Here is an 18,391-nt window from a genome sequence, read left to right as displayed (position 1 = left end):
GCTAGGATGTTTACGACTAGTAACTGACACAGAAATGAAAAGTGAGCTGAGCTGAGTCGTTATTCCTAGATGATGTTTCAGTGCTCCAAATTTGCCAAAATGTTTAAGTGTCTAGCTTATTTTCAGATTAAAATGTATTTTACAAAAGTTACTTTCTGCGGAGGTTGGATGGCTTTATGAGAGTCGTGCTCTTACTGAAGCTTCAGTCGTAAACAGTGTCTCTCATCACACCGATGTTCTGACTTTTGTTGGACAAAATGCTGAAAGCTTTTTTGCATGCCCTTTTTCAACAGCCACATCATGAATGAACTGATAGAGACGGAGAGGCTGTACGTGGAAGAGCTACAGAGCATCATTGAGGTACACGTGAAATAAAAAACAGTTTTTGCAAAAATGCACACATCGTAAATACACATACTGTTCAAAATAGTTTTTGCTTATTTATACAGAAATTGACGCTTTTATTTAGCAACAGTATAGACTTTACAAAATGAATGCAAATAAATTCAAATTATTTTCTCATTTAATTACTATATATATATATATATATATATATATATATATATATATTATATATATATATATATATATATATATATATATTTTTTTTTTTTTTCATCTAAGTATTCTGAGAAAATACAGTTTCCACGAAAATATGAAGCAGCACAATTTTTATTTTAAACATTGATAATAATAAGAATGTGTCTTGAGTAGCAAGACGCTAAAAGTAGATTAATTCAGTTTTCCATCACAGGAAAAAATTACATTTTTAAAACATATTGAAATGTTGTAATAATGTTTTAAAAATTTAATAAATTACTCAGAATCTCACACAAGTCACAACAAAAAGAGTCCAGGATTTGTCAGATTGATTAGCATCTGCTGAAGTTCAGTTGTAAGTAATGTAAATATATGTCAAGTGCATCAGCTATAGTTATATCATTTAAGCATCTGTTGTGCAGTGTTGAAATATTTGACTGTGGTTTTGTTTGTCCTGTATATTTTTGTGCAGGGATATGCCGCTGCACTGGATGACCCCGAGCTGATCTATTTGATCCCACCTTCTCTGGAAAACAAGAAGGAAGTTCTCTTTGGAAATCTGCCTGAAATTTACGAGTTTCACCAGAAGTAAGTAAAACGGAAACTGTTTGACAGGTCGTAATTCCCAACTTAAGGACATTATAGGCAGTTTCTAACTGGTTAGAGACTAAGGTAGACCACCTTGAGCAAGCAACAAACTTGCCATCGGACCACTTGCTTGATCAGTTTCCACCAGCTACATAGAAACCAGCTGCCTTGCTCCAAAACTCACTAGCAGCTCAAGCTGGATTTTCCAGACTGGACTGCGCCCATGTTCAGAATGAGCCAGACCCTCCCCCGACGTGACCCCACATTCCTGACTAAACTCTTAGGACATCTGGTTAGGTTAGTTTCTGTTCTGATGCTTCCCTATAATGTAAACTTCACACCCAAACCCTCTTATCCACAAAGGCTTTTTGTATAGTGAGCCAGAGACAAACAATAGTTTGTCGGGAACGGAGGTGTGGTGGGTTTTGTGCCTTGTGATATTGGATTGTCATTAAAAATCCATAGGGGTTGGCTGGCCCATTGTTTGGCTGGCCTCATGCTACCGCTAATAGTTGTAGAGTTCATTGTCTCCCAGCTGGCATTGAGTTACAGCAAAGTCCAGGATTATGACAGTAACAACCCCCATAGCGGGTTTGTGTGTCTCCCCATATGTCTTTCCTCAGCACCTGTTTCCACCGCATCAATCGGATGCAGATAAACAGCCGCTGATCATTGCCCATCATTCCCAGCTGTAGCCTTGTTCTTCTGCCTTCACAGTCACTGAAACATGTCATCACGTCAGTAATGAAAAGTCCTCAAAGGCTTTTGTGTTTGTTGCTGATATGGGATATTCTGTATTGATTTGTTTGACAGAGATGATCTTTAAACAGGCTTTTCTTCGAAATAATCGTGTAAAGATTCAGTGAAAGGAGAGCAGACGGATAGTTCACCCAAAAATGGGCATTTCTCATATGATTTTCATTTCATGTAAAATCACAGGTGAAGTTTAGAAGAATTTCAATGCTACACTTTTCCATATAATGAAATTGAATGGTGACCAAAAAGTGAACTTAAAAATATTATATTATATTGCTTTTATTGTGCTTCTTTGTGGTTTTTGGCGCTTTACAGTGTCTGGTCCTGGAAAAGAGCAGTGTGAAGTGATGTGTACTCATTACCTTCAGTCATTTATTTGTTTATTTACTCATTTGTTCCGTTCTACTTTAACAGGACTTTTCTCAAAGAGCTAGAAAATTCTACGGAGAAGCCGGAGTTAGTAGGAACATGTTTTTTGAAGCGGGTGAGTGACAATATTGGTGATGTTTTCGGTGAAATACAGTACAACTACAGTATTGGAAATGGGATCCTGAGACTTGTCTCCATCTGCTGTCTTGCAGAAGGAAGAGTTACAAATTTATGAGAAATATTGTCAGAATAAGCCACGATCGGAGGCTTTGTGGCGGCAGTGTGGGGACAGTATGTTCTTTCAGGTGAGGCTTATATATATATATATATATATATATATATATATATATATATATATATATATATATATATATATATATATTCACACACTCACACTATATGCTATTAAAAGTTTGGGGTCTTTGAGATTTCTTAATGTTTTTGAAATAAATGTAGCCTTGGTGAACATAAGAAAATAAGTCTTTATGTAATCAAAAATACAATAATATTGTGAAATATTAATTTAATTTGAAAAACATTTTTACTATTTTAATTAATTTTTAAATGTAATTTATTTCTGTTACGCAAAGCTACATTTTCAGCGTCATTCTTCCTCATTCTGATATGTTCATTTGCGGATTCAGTAACAGAGATTATTATTGTCAATATTGGAAAAGGTTATGCTGTATAATCTATTTGTGGAAAACAGTGATACATTTTTTTTCTGTATTCTATAAATTTGGTCACTTTTGATCAGCCCTTGCTATCTATATATATATATATATATATATATATAGAGAGAGAGAGAGAGAGAGAGAGAGAGAGAGAGAGAGAGAGAGAGAGAAGAGAACTAGCTACCTTTCAAATTTTAAAAGCGTTTTTAATGATTTTTGAACATAGGAGTGTCAAAAAAGGTTGGACCACAAGCTTTCATTAGATGCGTATCTGCTAAAGCCTGTGCAGAGAATCACCAAGTACCAGCTGATGTTAAAGGTAAGTCTTTTCCCATCTTTTTTCCAGTTTGTGGCATATGTTTGTTTGTATATCAAGGTGGAGACCTCTTAAATCCTCTTAAATTCCGCTAATATTCTAACCCTTCACTTTCAACCCAGACATTGTTTATTTTCTCCCACATTTCTCCACCCACTCATTGTACAGGAGATGCTGAAGTGCAGTAAGAACTCAGAGGGCACCGCAGAGCTGGAGGAAGCTCTGGCCACAGTGCTGGATATCATCAAATCAGTCAACGACTCCATGCATCAGATCGCCATCACTGGTTTTGAGGTTTCTGCACATTACACTATGTGTATCACAATAATTTGCATGTTAAAGAGATACAGTATTTTGAAGGTTAATATTTTGCATGGTGTGCACCTGCTATTGTGTGTATGTGTGTGTGTTAATTTAAGTCTTATATGTGATTTCAGGGCAATCTGAATGATTTGGGAAAACTGCTCATGCAGGGGTCATTTAATGTTTGGACAGACCACAAGAAAGGTCACAGTAAAGTGAAGGACTTGGCACGCTTCAAACCCATGCAGAGACATCTCTTCCTCTACCACAAAATGCTTTTGTTCTGCAAGAAACGTGAGGAGACATCAGATGGCCATGAGAAATCCCCCTCCTACAGTTTCAAGCACTCATTAAAGGTGGGACGACACCATCAGAGATTTGTGCATGAAAGTAATGAAATAGTTAACATCTGGCTATACAGAATGAGCTTCATATCTTACACTGAAGGCATATTTTGTCCTTGAACTAAGTGGCAACTTCTCATTTATTTTCAAAAGCAAATATTTGACATCTTGATAATGAAATTAAAAACTAAATCCCTAGTAGATGATATCAGCTGGTTGTTAAGTCTATTTATTTACTATACTGTCATTTTTTCCATGCTGATGTGACCCTGTCATAAGAAATCTGCGTCTGATTTTGAGTCATGACTTCACTATAGAGCAATCATTTCCATCTTAATCATCATTATCACTGTATCAAAATAATGCATAGTGAATCATCTGTGGGACAGGTTAAAAATAAATATATTTTAGATCATATTATATCTGATAAGTTGAGAAACTGATCAGTTGTGTGTTTTTTTTCTTCTAGATGAGCTCAGTGGGAATCACAGAAAATGTAAAAGGAGACATCAAGAAGTTTGAAATCTGGTACAATGGCAGAGAGGAAGTTTACATTGTTCAGGTACAGGCCTCAACATTTTTTATTTATTTTTTATTAAAAACATAAACAATTCTGAGTATGCAATGTGGGGTCCAAACATATAAAAAGTTTTCTATTCTCTTATTTTCTGAAAATAATTCTGCATCGTTTCTGAAAGCACCATGTTGTTCCATCTATTGGCCATGAGAGGGAACTGTTGTCCCACAGCAGAAAGGTTCCCATTTTTAAAACGTGTCCTACATTTTCTGTCAGGCCCCTTCGATGGAAGTGAAGAACACTTGGGTGTCAGAGATCCGCAAAGTCTTAACAAGCCAGCTGGAAGCCTGCCGAGGTATTTCTGAGCAAACCTCCTTAAACTCTCCCTTCACCCAAACTCAGTTCACTAAGAAACTTGTTACAAACTACCCTGGAGACAAGTACCACGTAAAGCCAAAATTAATTGTGAATTCACAATGACAACCTGGAACAACCTCATCATCTTTTGCATAAAAAAAATGTTTACACAGCGCTTCGAAACACCTAAAGAGAGAATTGGGCTGTGATCTATCGGATGGAGATGACACGATGTTATCTCAAGCTTTTAGTTTTCATGGTTGCTTAGTAAAAGCACTGAAATCAACATCAAAGACCAAACGAATCCTGGAGGTGTTTTGTGTGCTGTGTGTATGTGAACACTGAATAACCTCTGTATGATCTCTCTCTCTCTCTCTCACACACACACACACACATGGAATAGAAGCCAGTCAACTCCATCAGAAGATTACAGAGAACATCTACCATGCTCCTATGAGGTATTTTTATAGCCATTTTTTATTTTGCTTTTATTTAACCGGCCCCAGTACAGTGTTTCGTGGATGCACACTCTTAAAAATAAAGGTGCTTCGAAACAGTGCCATGGAAGAACACTTTTGTCTAAATTGATCCATAAAGAACCTTTAACATCTCAAGAACCTTTCTGTTTCACAAAATGTTCTTTGTGGCGAAAAACATTTCTTCAGATTATAAAAAGGTAAGAAAACGATGGTTCTTTAAAGAACCCATGACTGAATGGTTCTTTGTGGAACCAAAAATGGTTCTTCTATGGCATCGCTTGAAGAACCTTTTGAAGCACCTTTATTTTTAAGAGTGTCGTGTAAAATCAACTTCCCTTATATTTACACAAGTGTTGAGTAACCATGGGTGTAGTTCTTCACATTAATGTTGGACATCCAGGAAGTTTTAATAAATAATTGTATATTTTGAACAGCATATGGTTTTTCTGTAGTATACTGTAGATTTATATCCTCCTCGCTCCTAAAATGTCCTTATTCAGTAGCTTTATTTTCACAGCTGTCTGCATCTAATAACAAACCAGATTACTCTTTGTTTGTACATGCAAACATATGAATATTTACTTATGGTGGATGTAATCGAGTGTTCGGGACTCAAACTTCTGATTAATGCTGTACTAAGCACTTTATCTGTCTTATTTCGATTTCTACAAACTACAATATTGTTTTATGGAAATTAGGCTAATCTGTTTACTTGATCATGTAAGAATATGACCAAATCCTCATTAATATCGAAACATTCTTGTCCTTGTCAACCAAACATCAAAAGTTTGGGGTTTGTAAGATTTCATGTCTTTTTTTTAATTATTATTTTAATATATGTGTTATAATATATTAATGTGATGGCAAAGCTGAATTTCCAGCATCATTAATCCAGTCTTCAAGGTCACATGATCCTTCAGAAATCATCCTGATTTGCTGTTTAGCTGCCCAAAAAGCATTTCAAATTTCAATTGTGCTGCTTCATATTTTGTGGAATCTCATTTTTTCAGGATTCATTGATGAATAGAAAGTTCAGAGGAGAAATATGTACATGCAATAAAATATGTATGTCTTTACTATGTACAGATCAGTTGAATAAATCCTTGCTGAATAAAAATATTTATAAAAACAAAACAAAAATACCCATTGACCTCAAACATGTGAACATGCTTATATAGTTTTTATAGTTTTAAATCCAACTTTTTGGAGAAAAAAAATTTGATTGAAAATTGCTTGTGCTCTCTTTCTGCACGGGGCCACTGTATGCATGCATATGCATATTCATTTGCATCTGTTTTTTAATGTTGTGTTCTGATTTCTTTGCTTTTATTGACAGAAATATGCGCAAAACAGCTCTCCGCCAGTCTGACTCTTCCAGTCCTGAAACAGGCTACAGGCGTGGAGATACAGGCCCAAATATGCGTCAAAAACGAGGTGAGAGCTGTTTCTCTAATCAACCAAACAAGCAGAAATATTCGCCCTTCAGAGCCTGCAGCGGTCAACAAGCACTTTAATGTTCACTACTCATTTGTAGTGAAAAGCTATTTATCACAGAGTGTTGTGGAGTGTCTTCTTCTCCTACTTCCTTTTAAACCATTTAGTGCATTTTCCTTTATTAGGCCATTATCTCTAATCTCTGCTGTAATGGCTGTAAAATTGCCAGTGGGTAATTGGTTACTGGTAAGCACTTCAATGCTCTATGGCAAGGTATTTTTGAGATGAAGCTTCATTATAATGCTGAATGTATTGAGTCCTCTGCCGTGTCAGTCGGTCGGTCTGTCTGACCTGGACTGCTCTTGTGGAGGTGGTTTGGGGTAAATATCTCTCGGTTTGCTCTTACTGTCCCGTCAGGTTGCAGATTCTGAGTGAGTAAAGGATTGTGACAGGTGTTTAGTTCCTCTGAGAACAGAAGTCCTCTCTGTGCTGACCCAGCGCCTCTGACAAGCCCAGCCTGGAGGCAGAGGTTTACAAGTCTCTGACCTGAGCTGGAGATGTTTTACACTTCTAAACATGACTCACTGTAGTCTTTGATGCCTCTGATACATCTATTATGCTATAGATTGATGCTTTTTTCTCAAAGGATGCTGCCATTGCAATATCTAGAGAGCATAATTTAATATAATGCAGATATTGTACAATTTATTCACACAAATTAAATGAACATGAGATATTTATTTAGGATTTATTTTTTTAGGATAATTGTACTTTTAGACAAAGTACTATTTATTTGCTACTAATCCTTAAAATCAAAATATTTACAATCAAAATATAAAAGTTAGTTTATTAAAAGTGTAATTTTTAAAAATGCTTTTGAAAAAAATGTGTTTTACACTCACCAATACTGCATTTATTTGATCAAAATGCATTAAAATGGTAAATTGTGAAATATTATTAACTGCTTTTTATTTTTAATTTTAAAATATAATTTATTCAGTCATGACAAAGCTGAATTTTCAGTGTCATTACGCCAGTCTTCACCGTCATGTGTTTCTTTAGAAATAATTTTGATATACTGATGTGCTTCTCAAGACATGTTTATTATTATTATTATTATTATTATCAATTTTCATATTCAACAATTGTGCTGCTTAACATTTTTGCGGAAACCATAATTTATATTTTATATGAGCAGAAAGTTCAAAATAACTATTTATTTATAATAATAATAAAAAACTTTTGTTGCATAATAAATGTCTTTACTTTTTACTGTGTTTTATCATTCAAACAGACCCTCAGAAATTTTTTTTTGTATGTCAAATATGTGTCTGCTGTATGTTTGTATACAGTAAGACATGACTTATACATTTATAAGATCCTGAAATTTGTTTTGTTTTCAAGATGGTCTAACATTTGGATAAATGGGGAGACATAAAACCCAATATCACCTGAAGGGGTTAATGCAGCAAAAAATGCATATTTGACCCTGGACCACAAAAAAACAGTCTTAAGTGTCAATTTTTCAAAACGGAGGTTTATACATCATCACAAAGCTGAATAAATAAGCTTTCCATTGATGTATCTGACAATATTTGGTCGAGATACAACTATTTAACTTTTAAAATCTGTAATCTGAGGGTGCAAAAAAATCTAAATACTGAGAAAATCATCATTAAAGTTGTCCAAATGAATTCTTAACAATGCATATTACAAATCAAAAATTAAGTTTTGATATATTTACGGTAAGAAATTTGCAAAATATCTTCATGGAACATGATCTTTACTTAGTTTCCTAAAGATATTTGGCATAAAAGAAAAATCGATAATTTTAACCCATACAATGTTTTTTTGGCTATTGCTACAAATATAAAGTGATTTAAGACTGGTTTTGTGCTCCAGGGTCACAAACATGGGCCGCTCCATCACAGCCAAAAGGATTATTTTTCATGACCGATCCTTTTCCCTGCTGTTCACCTCACCCTCCACCGTTTTCTACCTGCTGCTTTAACTGCAGCCATGTCCTCTCCTCTTCTAGCTAACGCTTCGGCCAACCTCGGCTCGGAGCGATCTGCTCTCGCTAGAAAGCGCTTCACCTTACAGGGCCTGTCAAACCGCAGGTCTCTTCCCGCAGGTAACAGCACAGCATCATGGCTCGTCCGTCATCTCATCCTGGTGTGCCTGTTGTTGAATTCATTGTCATCACTCTGTCACTCGTCTCTGAGATCACTCAAGCCTTTTTTCCGACGTGAGTGACTTTTGAAAGAAACGTGGGACATTCAAGAGCTTTGTCATCGCAGAATATTCGCATTCTCAGAGAATCTGAATTGTGTGCAGAACAGGTTAGCATCTGCCGAAGACAGCTGAAGAACTGAGATACTTAGAGCCTAAGCAAACGTCATAGTCTATCTATCTATCTATCTATCTATCTATCTATCTATCTATCTATCTATCTATCTATCTATCTATCTATCTATCTATCTATCTATCTATCTATCTATCTATATGAGCACCATTGCTAAACATAGCTAACATTAGTCCACCTCAAATAGGTTTTCGCATGCAACCTTCTGTCTCTCATTTGACCACTTCATCCTGTTTTGTTTATTAACCAGACTAACTACTAACCCACCCCTGCCTTTCACTTCAGAACCCACACCTAAGGAGACAGAGGTCACACGCCGCTTTTCTTTAGCCTCGACTGTCAGCTCCTCCTCTGCACCGCGCAATAAAGGTACAAAAACTGCTTGTGGTTTTAATTTGGTGCAGGATCACCTCTAAGCATTGTTTTAGCAGGGTCAGAAGACATAAAACCCCTGCAAGCGACACAATAGAGCACTCCCATTATAATATCAGCATGCAATGTTTGCGTATTGTAGTTTGCTTGCTGCGTTATTATCATCCTGCTTTAAATCTCTTTGATAAAAACTGTTCTGTTATCATAACAATTACAAAATGACCAAAAAGTATTTGATACCAGTTCTTGTTACAGTTGGGTGTACTCTAGCATAGGAATAAAGCGCTTGATGAGGGTCTTAATCAAAAGAGGTGTTTACTGAACATCGATGGAGATATAGACAATATACAACACTACTACATAAACTAACAACTGAACTCACATTAACATCATTAGGTTAATCACGGACGAAGAAGAACTAAACAGACAGGGTATCTGAAAACAAAAGGTAATTAAAAGAGGTAACTAGGGAACTGGAGACAGGTGGGGATCAATCAATTAACAAAACAAGAAAAGGAAGATGACCAAATAAGGAAACAGAAAGTTCATGAACGTAACAGTTGACATCATAGCCCCCACCACATTTTTTATAAAATAAATATATTCAGAGGAGTGGTTTAAGAGTATTGTTCTCTTTTTATCATCAGTATTGCTGTTTTATTCATACATGCAATACAGTATATGATGCAGTAACAAAGTTTTTGAAAGAAGTTTCTTAAACTCACCAAGTCAGTTTTACTATATTTAATATGATTACCATTTAAAATAGCCATATTAAAAATATTTTTTAATTGTATTCAGTTGAATATGAATTTGAATGACATTTTCAGCATCATTACGCCACTCCTTAATATCGTGCAATCCTTTAGAAATCATTTTAATATGCTGCAGCATTTAATAGTTATGCTTAATGTTTTTGCAGAAACTGTGACAGATATTTTCCAGGATTCTTTGATGAATAGAAAGTTTGAAAGAGCAACAATTATTTAAAATAGAAATCATCATGCATTTATTGTCACTTTGGATTAATTTAATGCATGCTTGTTTAATAAACGCATTAATTTCTTTAAAATATTCATACTGACCCCAAACCTTAGACAGTTAGTAGTGTACATGTGATCATTCAAAAACAGCCGCCTGTCACTGTTCAACTCTATCAGTACTACCTTTACTGAATGTACTGCTGGGTGGGCCTGTCTTGCTTATTCAGAAGTTGAGCAGCTCTCTGGTCTGACCTGAAAGTCCTGTGGGGGGCACCTTACACCTGGGCCTTTAATACAGAGACTGGCATTGTTAAATTTTTTCATATTTTACTATGAACCTTTGACATCCAAGGCTTCTTCATTACAGCTCGTACGGAATCAAACTGTGCACTTCACAGCAAATGAATCCCCCCAAAAACATGAAGGGACAGCTGCATTGAATAATAAATACTGACTTGATAAGCTGACATTTGGGATGTGGCGTGACATTTAGCAGTGTAGCCCCGCTGCACAGCTCTGGGAATGTAAATGAGAATTTAGATGCACATGAGCCTTTTGTTTCTTGTGGCCCCATTATTCTCTTTTATTGTAATGAAAGCGTTGCCACTGCAGGGGAATAATGAAAGATTATTGTGATAATTAATCTTGGATGGATAGGTTGAGAGATTGTGATGGATGAGCTGGACTTCTTTTCTAAAAGAAATGCATGTTTGTGCTTAGTTCCTCTCTCCTCTAGCCTTAAGAGCAAGAGGCATCAGATCAAGAGTGACCCTACACCGTTCGGCTATGAAGGTACCACGTGGACAGCACGGCATGCTGCATGTTGAACATAGTCCTTGTAAGATGCTTGTGGGTTTGTTTTTATTCATTTATTGTTTATAATAAGTGGCCAGATGGTTTTTTATTCAAAGCAACTGCACACTGTTTGCAAGGACATTATTGTTCTGACTGGAACAACTTGGAGTTAAGGGTACAATGCAAATTCGTAATCTTACAAAATTAGTTTATTTAAAATTATTATTGATAATTTAATATTTATTTATTTTACATGCATTTAATGTGTTGTTTATTATTAAAAAAATAATTATTATTATTAAGAATAATTGAATATTTACATATACACATCCATTTATTTATTAGTTGTTTATGTATTAGCATTGTTGTTGATATTAATTAAAACATTCACATGTATTTATTTTTGAAAGTATTTAGCAAATATTACTTTTTGTTATTATATTTTTATTTACTTCCTTTAGCAGGGTTCAACACATAATGTAAGGTTAATAAAAAAAATTAAATAACAAATATTATTATTATATATATTATATATAATGGAATATTTATTTCTTTACATGCATTTATTTAGCAAGTGTTTATCATTTTATTATTGTTATTGTTTTTATATTTATTAATATTTCTTTAATATTGTAAATATAGGTTTTTCTTTATATATATATATATATATATATATATATATATATATATATATATATATATATATATACAGTATTGTTCAAAATAATAGCAGTACAATGTGACTAACCAGAATAATCAAGGTTTTTAGTATATTTTTTATTGCTACGTGGCAAACAAGTTACCAGTAGGTTCAGTAGATTGTCAGAAAACAAACAAGACCCAGCATTCATGATATGCACGCTCTTAAGGCTGTGCAATTGGGCAATTAGTTGAAAGGGGTGTGTTCAAAAAAATAGCAGTGTCTACCTTTGACTGTACAAACTCAAAACTATTTTGTACAAACATTTTTTTTTTCTGGGATTTAGCAATCCTGTGAATCACTAAACTAATATTTAGTTGTATGACCACAGTTTTTTAAAACTGCTTGACATCTGTGTGGCATGGAGTCAACCAACTTGTGGCACCTCTCAGCTGTTATTCCACTCCATGATTCTTTAACAACATTCCACAATTCATTCACATTTCTTGGTTTTGCTTCAGAAACAGCATTTTTGATATCACCCCACAAGTTCTCAATTGGATTAAGGTCTGGAGATTGGGCTGGCCACTCCATAACATTAATTTTGTTGGTTTGGAACCAAGACTTTGCCCGTTTACTAGTGTGTTTTGGGTCATTGTCTTGTTGAAACAACCATTTCAAGGGCATGTCCTCTTCAGCATAGGGCAACATGACCTCTTCAAGTATTTTAACATATGCAAACTGATCCATGATCCCTGGTATGCGATAAATAGGCCCAACACCATAGTAGGAGAAACATGCCCATATCATGATGCTTGCACCTCCATGCTTCACTGTCTTCACTGTGTACTGTGGCTTGAATTCAGAGTTTGGGGGTCATCTCACAAACTGCCTGTGGCCCTTGGACCCAAAAAGAACAATTTTACTCTCATCAGTCCACAAAATGTTCCTCCATTTCTCTTTAGGCCAGTTCTTTGGCAAATTGTAACCTCTTCTGCACATGCCTTTTTTTTAACAGAGGGACTTTGCGGGGGATTCTTGAAAATAGATTAGCTTCACACAGAGGTCTTCTAACTGTCACAGTACTTACAGGTAACTCCAGACTGTCTTTGATCATCCTGGAGGTGATCATTGGCTGAGCCTTTGCCATTCTGGTTATTCTTCTATCCATTTTGATGGTTGTCTTCCGTTTTCTTCCACGTCTCTCTGGTTTTGCTCTCCATTTTAAGGCATTGGAGATCATTTTAGCTGAACAGCCTATCATTTTTTGCACCTCTTTATAGGTTTTCCCCTCTCTAATCAACTTTTTAATCAAAGTACGCTGTTCTTCTGAACAATGTCTTGAACGACCCATTTTCCTCAGCTTTCAAATGCATGTTCAACAAGTGTTGGCTTCATCCTTAAATAGGGGCCACCCGATTCACACCTGTTTCTTCACAAAATTGATGACCTCAGTGATTGAATGCCACACTGCTATTTTTTTGAACACACCCCTTTCAACTAATTCAACTAATTGCCCAATTGCACAGCCTTAAGAGCGTGCATATCATGAATGCTGGGTCTCATTTGTTTTCTGAGAATCTACTGAACCTACTGGTAACTTGTTTGCCACGTAGCAATAAAAAAATATATGAAAAACCTTGATTATTCTGGTTAGTCACATTGTACTGCTATTATTTTGAACAATACTGTATATATATATATATATATATATATATATATATATACAAACATAACATTGCGCAAAATATTTTTTAATTAACATTAACAATTAATGTTTAACATTAGTTTAGCAAGTGTTTATCATTTTATTATTAATATTACTATATTATTATTATTTTTTAAAATATATAAATGCTTTTTTAATTTTAAAAACATTATTTTTTTTAAATATTTTTTTCTTTCACAGAATATTAGGTTTTCTTTAAAAAATAACTCCACAGTTATTTTAATTTTACGAGAAACTCCAAGAGAGTCATAAATTGATATACATGGCCAAACATGACTGATTTGTCATTTCCGACTCATTCTTACCAATTTCGAAAAAGTCTCATGCGTTGCTGAACCTGCATTCATTTGAACCATCAGGCTACCAGATTTCATTTGATGCCTATTTTGTTTACCTGTCCCGATTTCGACGTGTGTTTTCGCACTGCGGTGGTGGTGGTTTTCAGCTCATCTTAAGCGTGTATCATCCTCCAAATCTATCGTGTTTCCTTCCCCTCTGCTTTCTGAATTGGTGCTGTGCCTTGTTTTGTCATGCCCTCTCTTGTTCAGATAAGGTTGTGTGTAGTTTTCCATTGGTGTGAGAGTGGTCCTGTGGTTATTTTATTCGACGGTTGACTGTTACTGATTCATGCATGCTAATGTGAGGTTCTGTTTCACCTGCAATGCTGCCATTAAAGAGGTCATGTTTGATAAGAGTGAATTTCCACACAGACACCATGCGAGGTGCACTTCCCGCTGAGAGCAAAAGTAAAGGTACTGCCGGTACCAAGCCCGCTGTGCCGAGGTCTGCGTCTCAACCAGGTAATCATGTGAAAAGAGGCAGTGATATGCCAATCATATTGGGTTCTCGCGGGTGTTTTCGTCTATTTTCATTCCTCATTCGATGCCTGACGGTGACAGAATCTGTCAAGAGTTATTTTCATTGAGTGCTTCAACATCTTGTCTCTCTTTCACAGAAGTTTTTTCTGGCAATCTCGAGCACTAGACTATTCCCTGAGCATCATCTCTCGTAAGGTTTTTACTGAATCATATTAACTCATGTGTACTATTTTCCAGGATGGAGTCAACGGCGTCTGCCATCAATGGACGCTGAGGATTTTGAGACCATTCCTTCAAGTGCTGAAGATCTCTCCATTTCCTCAGATGGAGAGGATGAAGGACATAACAAAAACGTATGTGTCTGGGTCTACCATGTCTTTATCCACATTCTGTCCACATATTTCATTCATTCCCTTGAAACCTTTCAAATTTGTATGGAGGGGAAAAATAACAGTCAAATAATCCTTAAAAGGGTAGTTCACCCTAAAATGAGAAGCCTGTCCTTATTTACTCTCTCATGTCATCCCAAACTATGACTTTCTTTCTTCTGTGGAATGCTAAATAATAGCCATAATAATAATTATTTAAACCTTTACATTTATTTCATATGTATTTGTAAATTATTTAATTCACACATTAAATACTTTGTTAGAATTGTATGTTTTCTTTACTGATAATTTGAAATTACATATTTTGAACAGTTCGTAAAGATATTTAGAAAAATGTCTCTAGGTCCACCATCATTTGGACCTCATTTTATTAAATATTTGTATATTTATACATTAACATTTTAATTTTAAAAGTACAATTATTTTAAAATATTTTTTGATTACTTATTTTTCACACACATGTAATGTTTTCATAATAATTCATCCTAATTGACATTATGCAGTTTAAACAATTTGTTAAAAAATTTAAATATTTGGAAAAATGTTGATGTCTTTTGAACCTCAATAACGTTTAAAATGTTTTTTTATTTATTTATACATTTTCATTTAAAAAGTATATATTTTTACATTTAATATGTATTTGTACAATTATTTTTCATTATTATTTATTCTTTTTCACACACAAATTAAATATTTTCATAGGCTATTAAGTTTTCTTTAATAAGGTTTTTTTTTTGGGGGGGGGGTAAATCAATAGTTTGAAATCATACATTTTAAATCATTTGAAAAAAAAAAAAAGACCAAAAAAGGTACAATTTTACTTTTGGTTAAAATGTCCCTTTCAGGTAAGAGACTAACAAACAGAAAGAGATTTGACTAATTGTAAGGAATCTACGATAAAAGACAGGGTCTCGCAATGTTTCACAATTAACACAGAAAGAAGGTCAGATTATCTTAGACTCTTAAACACCCAGAGGAGTTTCTTTGTTTAATCCTTCTGCTTGATGCATGAGGAAAGGAGATCTGCTTCAGTAAAAAGGCTCAGTGACAGAGTCAATCAGAACCTTTTTTAACAGCAGCCAGAGGGACTTAAATGTTACATACATGGTTCCTACCACCAGAGGGCATCCTTGAATAAACAACAGATATGATTTCCACTGACTAAACACACACACATCCCTGATTGAATCTAACTTTTCTACCTTTATCTTTCCACTTACAAGTAAAGCCAAAAATTGGTGCCATGACCCTGAAATAAATCGTGCTTTTCTTTCTGTCTCTTAAGGGGGATAATGATCGCTATCAGGTGCAGCTGACGTACGAGTCAGGTACTGCTCAGGAACTTTCCGTCGAGGCAGGAGATTTAGTACAGTTCCTAGAAGAGTCGGAGAACGGCCACTGGTGAGTAATGAGTACAGTCTCCATCCAGATACTGTATGTTCCTGCAGACGTCCCATGCTGCAGTCAGAGGCCTTCACTAAAGACCTGACAGTCAATAGTGAAACTCTATTGTTTGACATATGTTATCGTTCCTATAAGTTTTTGCTTTAAAACCCTGCAATTTGGAAATAATTTCATTAAAACATGATGATCAGAACCAGTTATTTTGTTGATTTCTTTAAAAAAATGTAGTCTTTAAAAAGACGGCTTTTTGGACAAAATTAGGTTAATGATGTGATTTTTTTCTTGTGCCACTTTTTTCCTTTTTAATTTATTCAAAAAAAATTAAGGAATTAAATTCACCCCTTTTATAATGGATGTTTTTTATTGATGTATTAAAACTAATTTTTGTCAGGGTGATACAACTGCCCTGATGTCATACTGATGGGGAAAAAAGGCATATTAAAAGAATAATTTTCTTAATTTATTGAAAAGAAACTTTATTGGGTAGTTAGGCATAATGCTTTATTCTTTCTCAGGAATAAACATAAAACAGGAAGTTATATCACAGCGACCCCTGCAAACCATCTGACATCCTTTAAGATATAATTTGACCTTTTTATGTCAAGGCAAGGTTGTTTATAGTGTAAATGTAAAATGTCATGTGGTGAGACTTTCTGAAAAACTTGATATTTATGAAATAATAATTCATAATATAAGTCTATAAAAATATATGTAAAAAAATTTTTTTAGATGTTAAATTGAAAAGGTTTTTTAAAAACACAGGAAACCAGTGCATTTCTAAGAATTTGGCATGTAATTTATTTTATTATTATTATTATTATTTCATCGTTTCACTCTTTTTTTTTTTTTTTTTTTTTTTTACTTATTTACCCAATTGTCTCCAAAGGCAAAGATGGAAAAGTGGTTTCACAGGGGTCTGATGCCCAGCCCGCTGGTGCTGAATACCACCTAATCTGCACTTAGTAACATTTCTAAAATGAAATGAAAAAGCCCAGCAGTATGCTGAAGTATCTCATGCATATTTAATCTTGGAAACTCTCTCCAGTCAATTTCAGCACTTGAGTTTCCTCTTTGTAAAGTGTTTGAAAGTTTTCTTTGCTCACCAATCAACCCCTTCGAACCCTTCATAAGACGTTTTCAAGCTTTCATGGATGTGGATGTTTTTACATTGTGCAGAGCTGAGCTAAAGTTTAGGTAGCTAACTTCACATCTTGAGCCACTGGATGCTTTGGAGTTTGCTCAGTTGTGTCATGAGTGTATGAGATATAATATATACAGTCAAGAAACTGGTTGTGGTTGTGATGTTTTTTTCTGCATTGATACTGATCACCAGTATCACAACGCAATCCCAACGTCCCATAGTATAACCAATAAACCTCTACAAAAAACTTGCTCAACTTTCACAGTGCACCAAACTTGCCCAGAGTAGGACATGTTCTTACTGTATATTAACAATCTGCCGTGGTCCTGGAAAATTATTCAGATCCGGTTCGAAAATTCAGGAAATATATCGGCAATTATTTTAATTGACATGGTGTTTTATGATCAACTCCCAAATGTAATTATAGAATTTGAAACAAAGAAACTTTGTCTTCACTCAAAATCATTGAAATATACTTTTGACTCCCACTTTATTTTCATCACCCATTTTGCAGTCACTCGCAAAACATAGTTTCTAGGGAAAATGCAAAAGTTCTATGAAAAAATGTTGCGGTTTTGCAAGAAAATGCAAAGAAAGAGCAGAAATTTTACAAGCACTTCATGCAAAAGTGTCTCCAGGTAATGCCAGAGTTTTGCAAGGAAATATAAACGTTTTGTGAAAGGAAACACTTTTTTCTGAGCAATATTCTTTTAGGAAGTGTGAAATTTTGTGAGAAAAATACAACAAATTTTTTTTTATAATTTTGCAAGCGAAGACAATGTTTCTTGTGGGAATACAAAAGTTTTGTGAGAAATTGTAAAAGTTGTGCAAGTAAATGCAAAAGTTTGCGAGGAAATGTAATGTTTTTTGGGGAACAAAAGTTTTGTGAGGAAACATGACAGTTTTGCGAGCAAATGCAGTGTTTCTCAGAGGAATGTGAAGGTTTTGCAAGAAAATGCTGAAGATTTGCAAGCGAATGCGATGTTTCTTAGGGGAACATGAATATTTTGCAAGTGAAGGGAACACAATAGCACAGAATTAGAAATGTCACTTTTCCTCTCATCTAATTTCTCCCATT

At 34.8% G+C, this 18,391-nt stretch overlaps 1 protein-coding gene across 2 annotated transcripts in view; it reads left to right on the top strand.

Annotated features, from left to right (window-relative positions):
- The window catches only part of LOC113110955 (guanine nucleotide exchange factor DBS-like), a 56,717-nt gene that overhangs the window by 33,520 nt on the left and 4,806 nt on the right, over window positions 1-18,391 (top strand). For both annotated transcript variants that reach the window (XM_026275279.1, XM_026275280.1), the window contains 17 exons: window positions 294-360; window positions 1,013-1,128; window positions 2,299-2,368; window positions 2,466-2,558; window positions 3,154-3,246; window positions 3,412-3,537; window positions 3,681-3,902; window positions 4,360-4,452; window positions 4,684-4,762; window positions 5,168-5,222; window positions 6,580-6,677; window positions 8,716-8,811; window positions 9,328-9,411; window positions 11,118-11,189; window positions 14,272-14,361; window positions 14,617-14,732; window positions 16,054-16,169. In XM_026275279.1, the coding sequence (XP_026131064.1) occupies window positions 294-360; window positions 1,013-1,128; window positions 2,299-2,368; window positions 2,466-2,558; window positions 3,154-3,246; window positions 3,412-3,537; window positions 3,681-3,902; window positions 4,360-4,452; window positions 4,684-4,762; window positions 5,168-5,222; window positions 6,580-6,677; window positions 8,716-8,811; window positions 9,328-9,411; window positions 11,118-11,189; window positions 14,272-14,361; window positions 14,617-14,732; window positions 16,054-16,169 (1,686 nt within the window). The remainder of the gene's footprint in view (window positions 1-293; window positions 361-1,012; window positions 1,129-2,298; window positions 2,369-2,465; window positions 2,559-3,153; window positions 3,247-3,411; window positions 3,538-3,680; window positions 3,903-4,359; window positions 4,453-4,683; window positions 4,763-5,167; window positions 5,223-6,579; window positions 6,678-8,715; window positions 8,812-9,327; window positions 9,412-11,117; window positions 11,190-14,271; window positions 14,362-14,616; window positions 14,733-16,053; window positions 16,170-18,391) is intronic.

Source organism: Carassius auratus, chromosome 11 (genome assembly GCF_003368295.1).
Source record: "Carassius auratus strain Wakin chromosome 11, ASM336829v1, whole genome shotgun sequence".
NCBI classification, from domain to species: Eukaryota; Metazoa; Chordata; class Actinopteri; order Cypriniformes; family Cyprinidae; genus Carassius; species Carassius auratus.
Note: the sequence above shows the minus strand (reverse complement) of the source record. Positions and strands in the feature narration are given on the sequence as shown.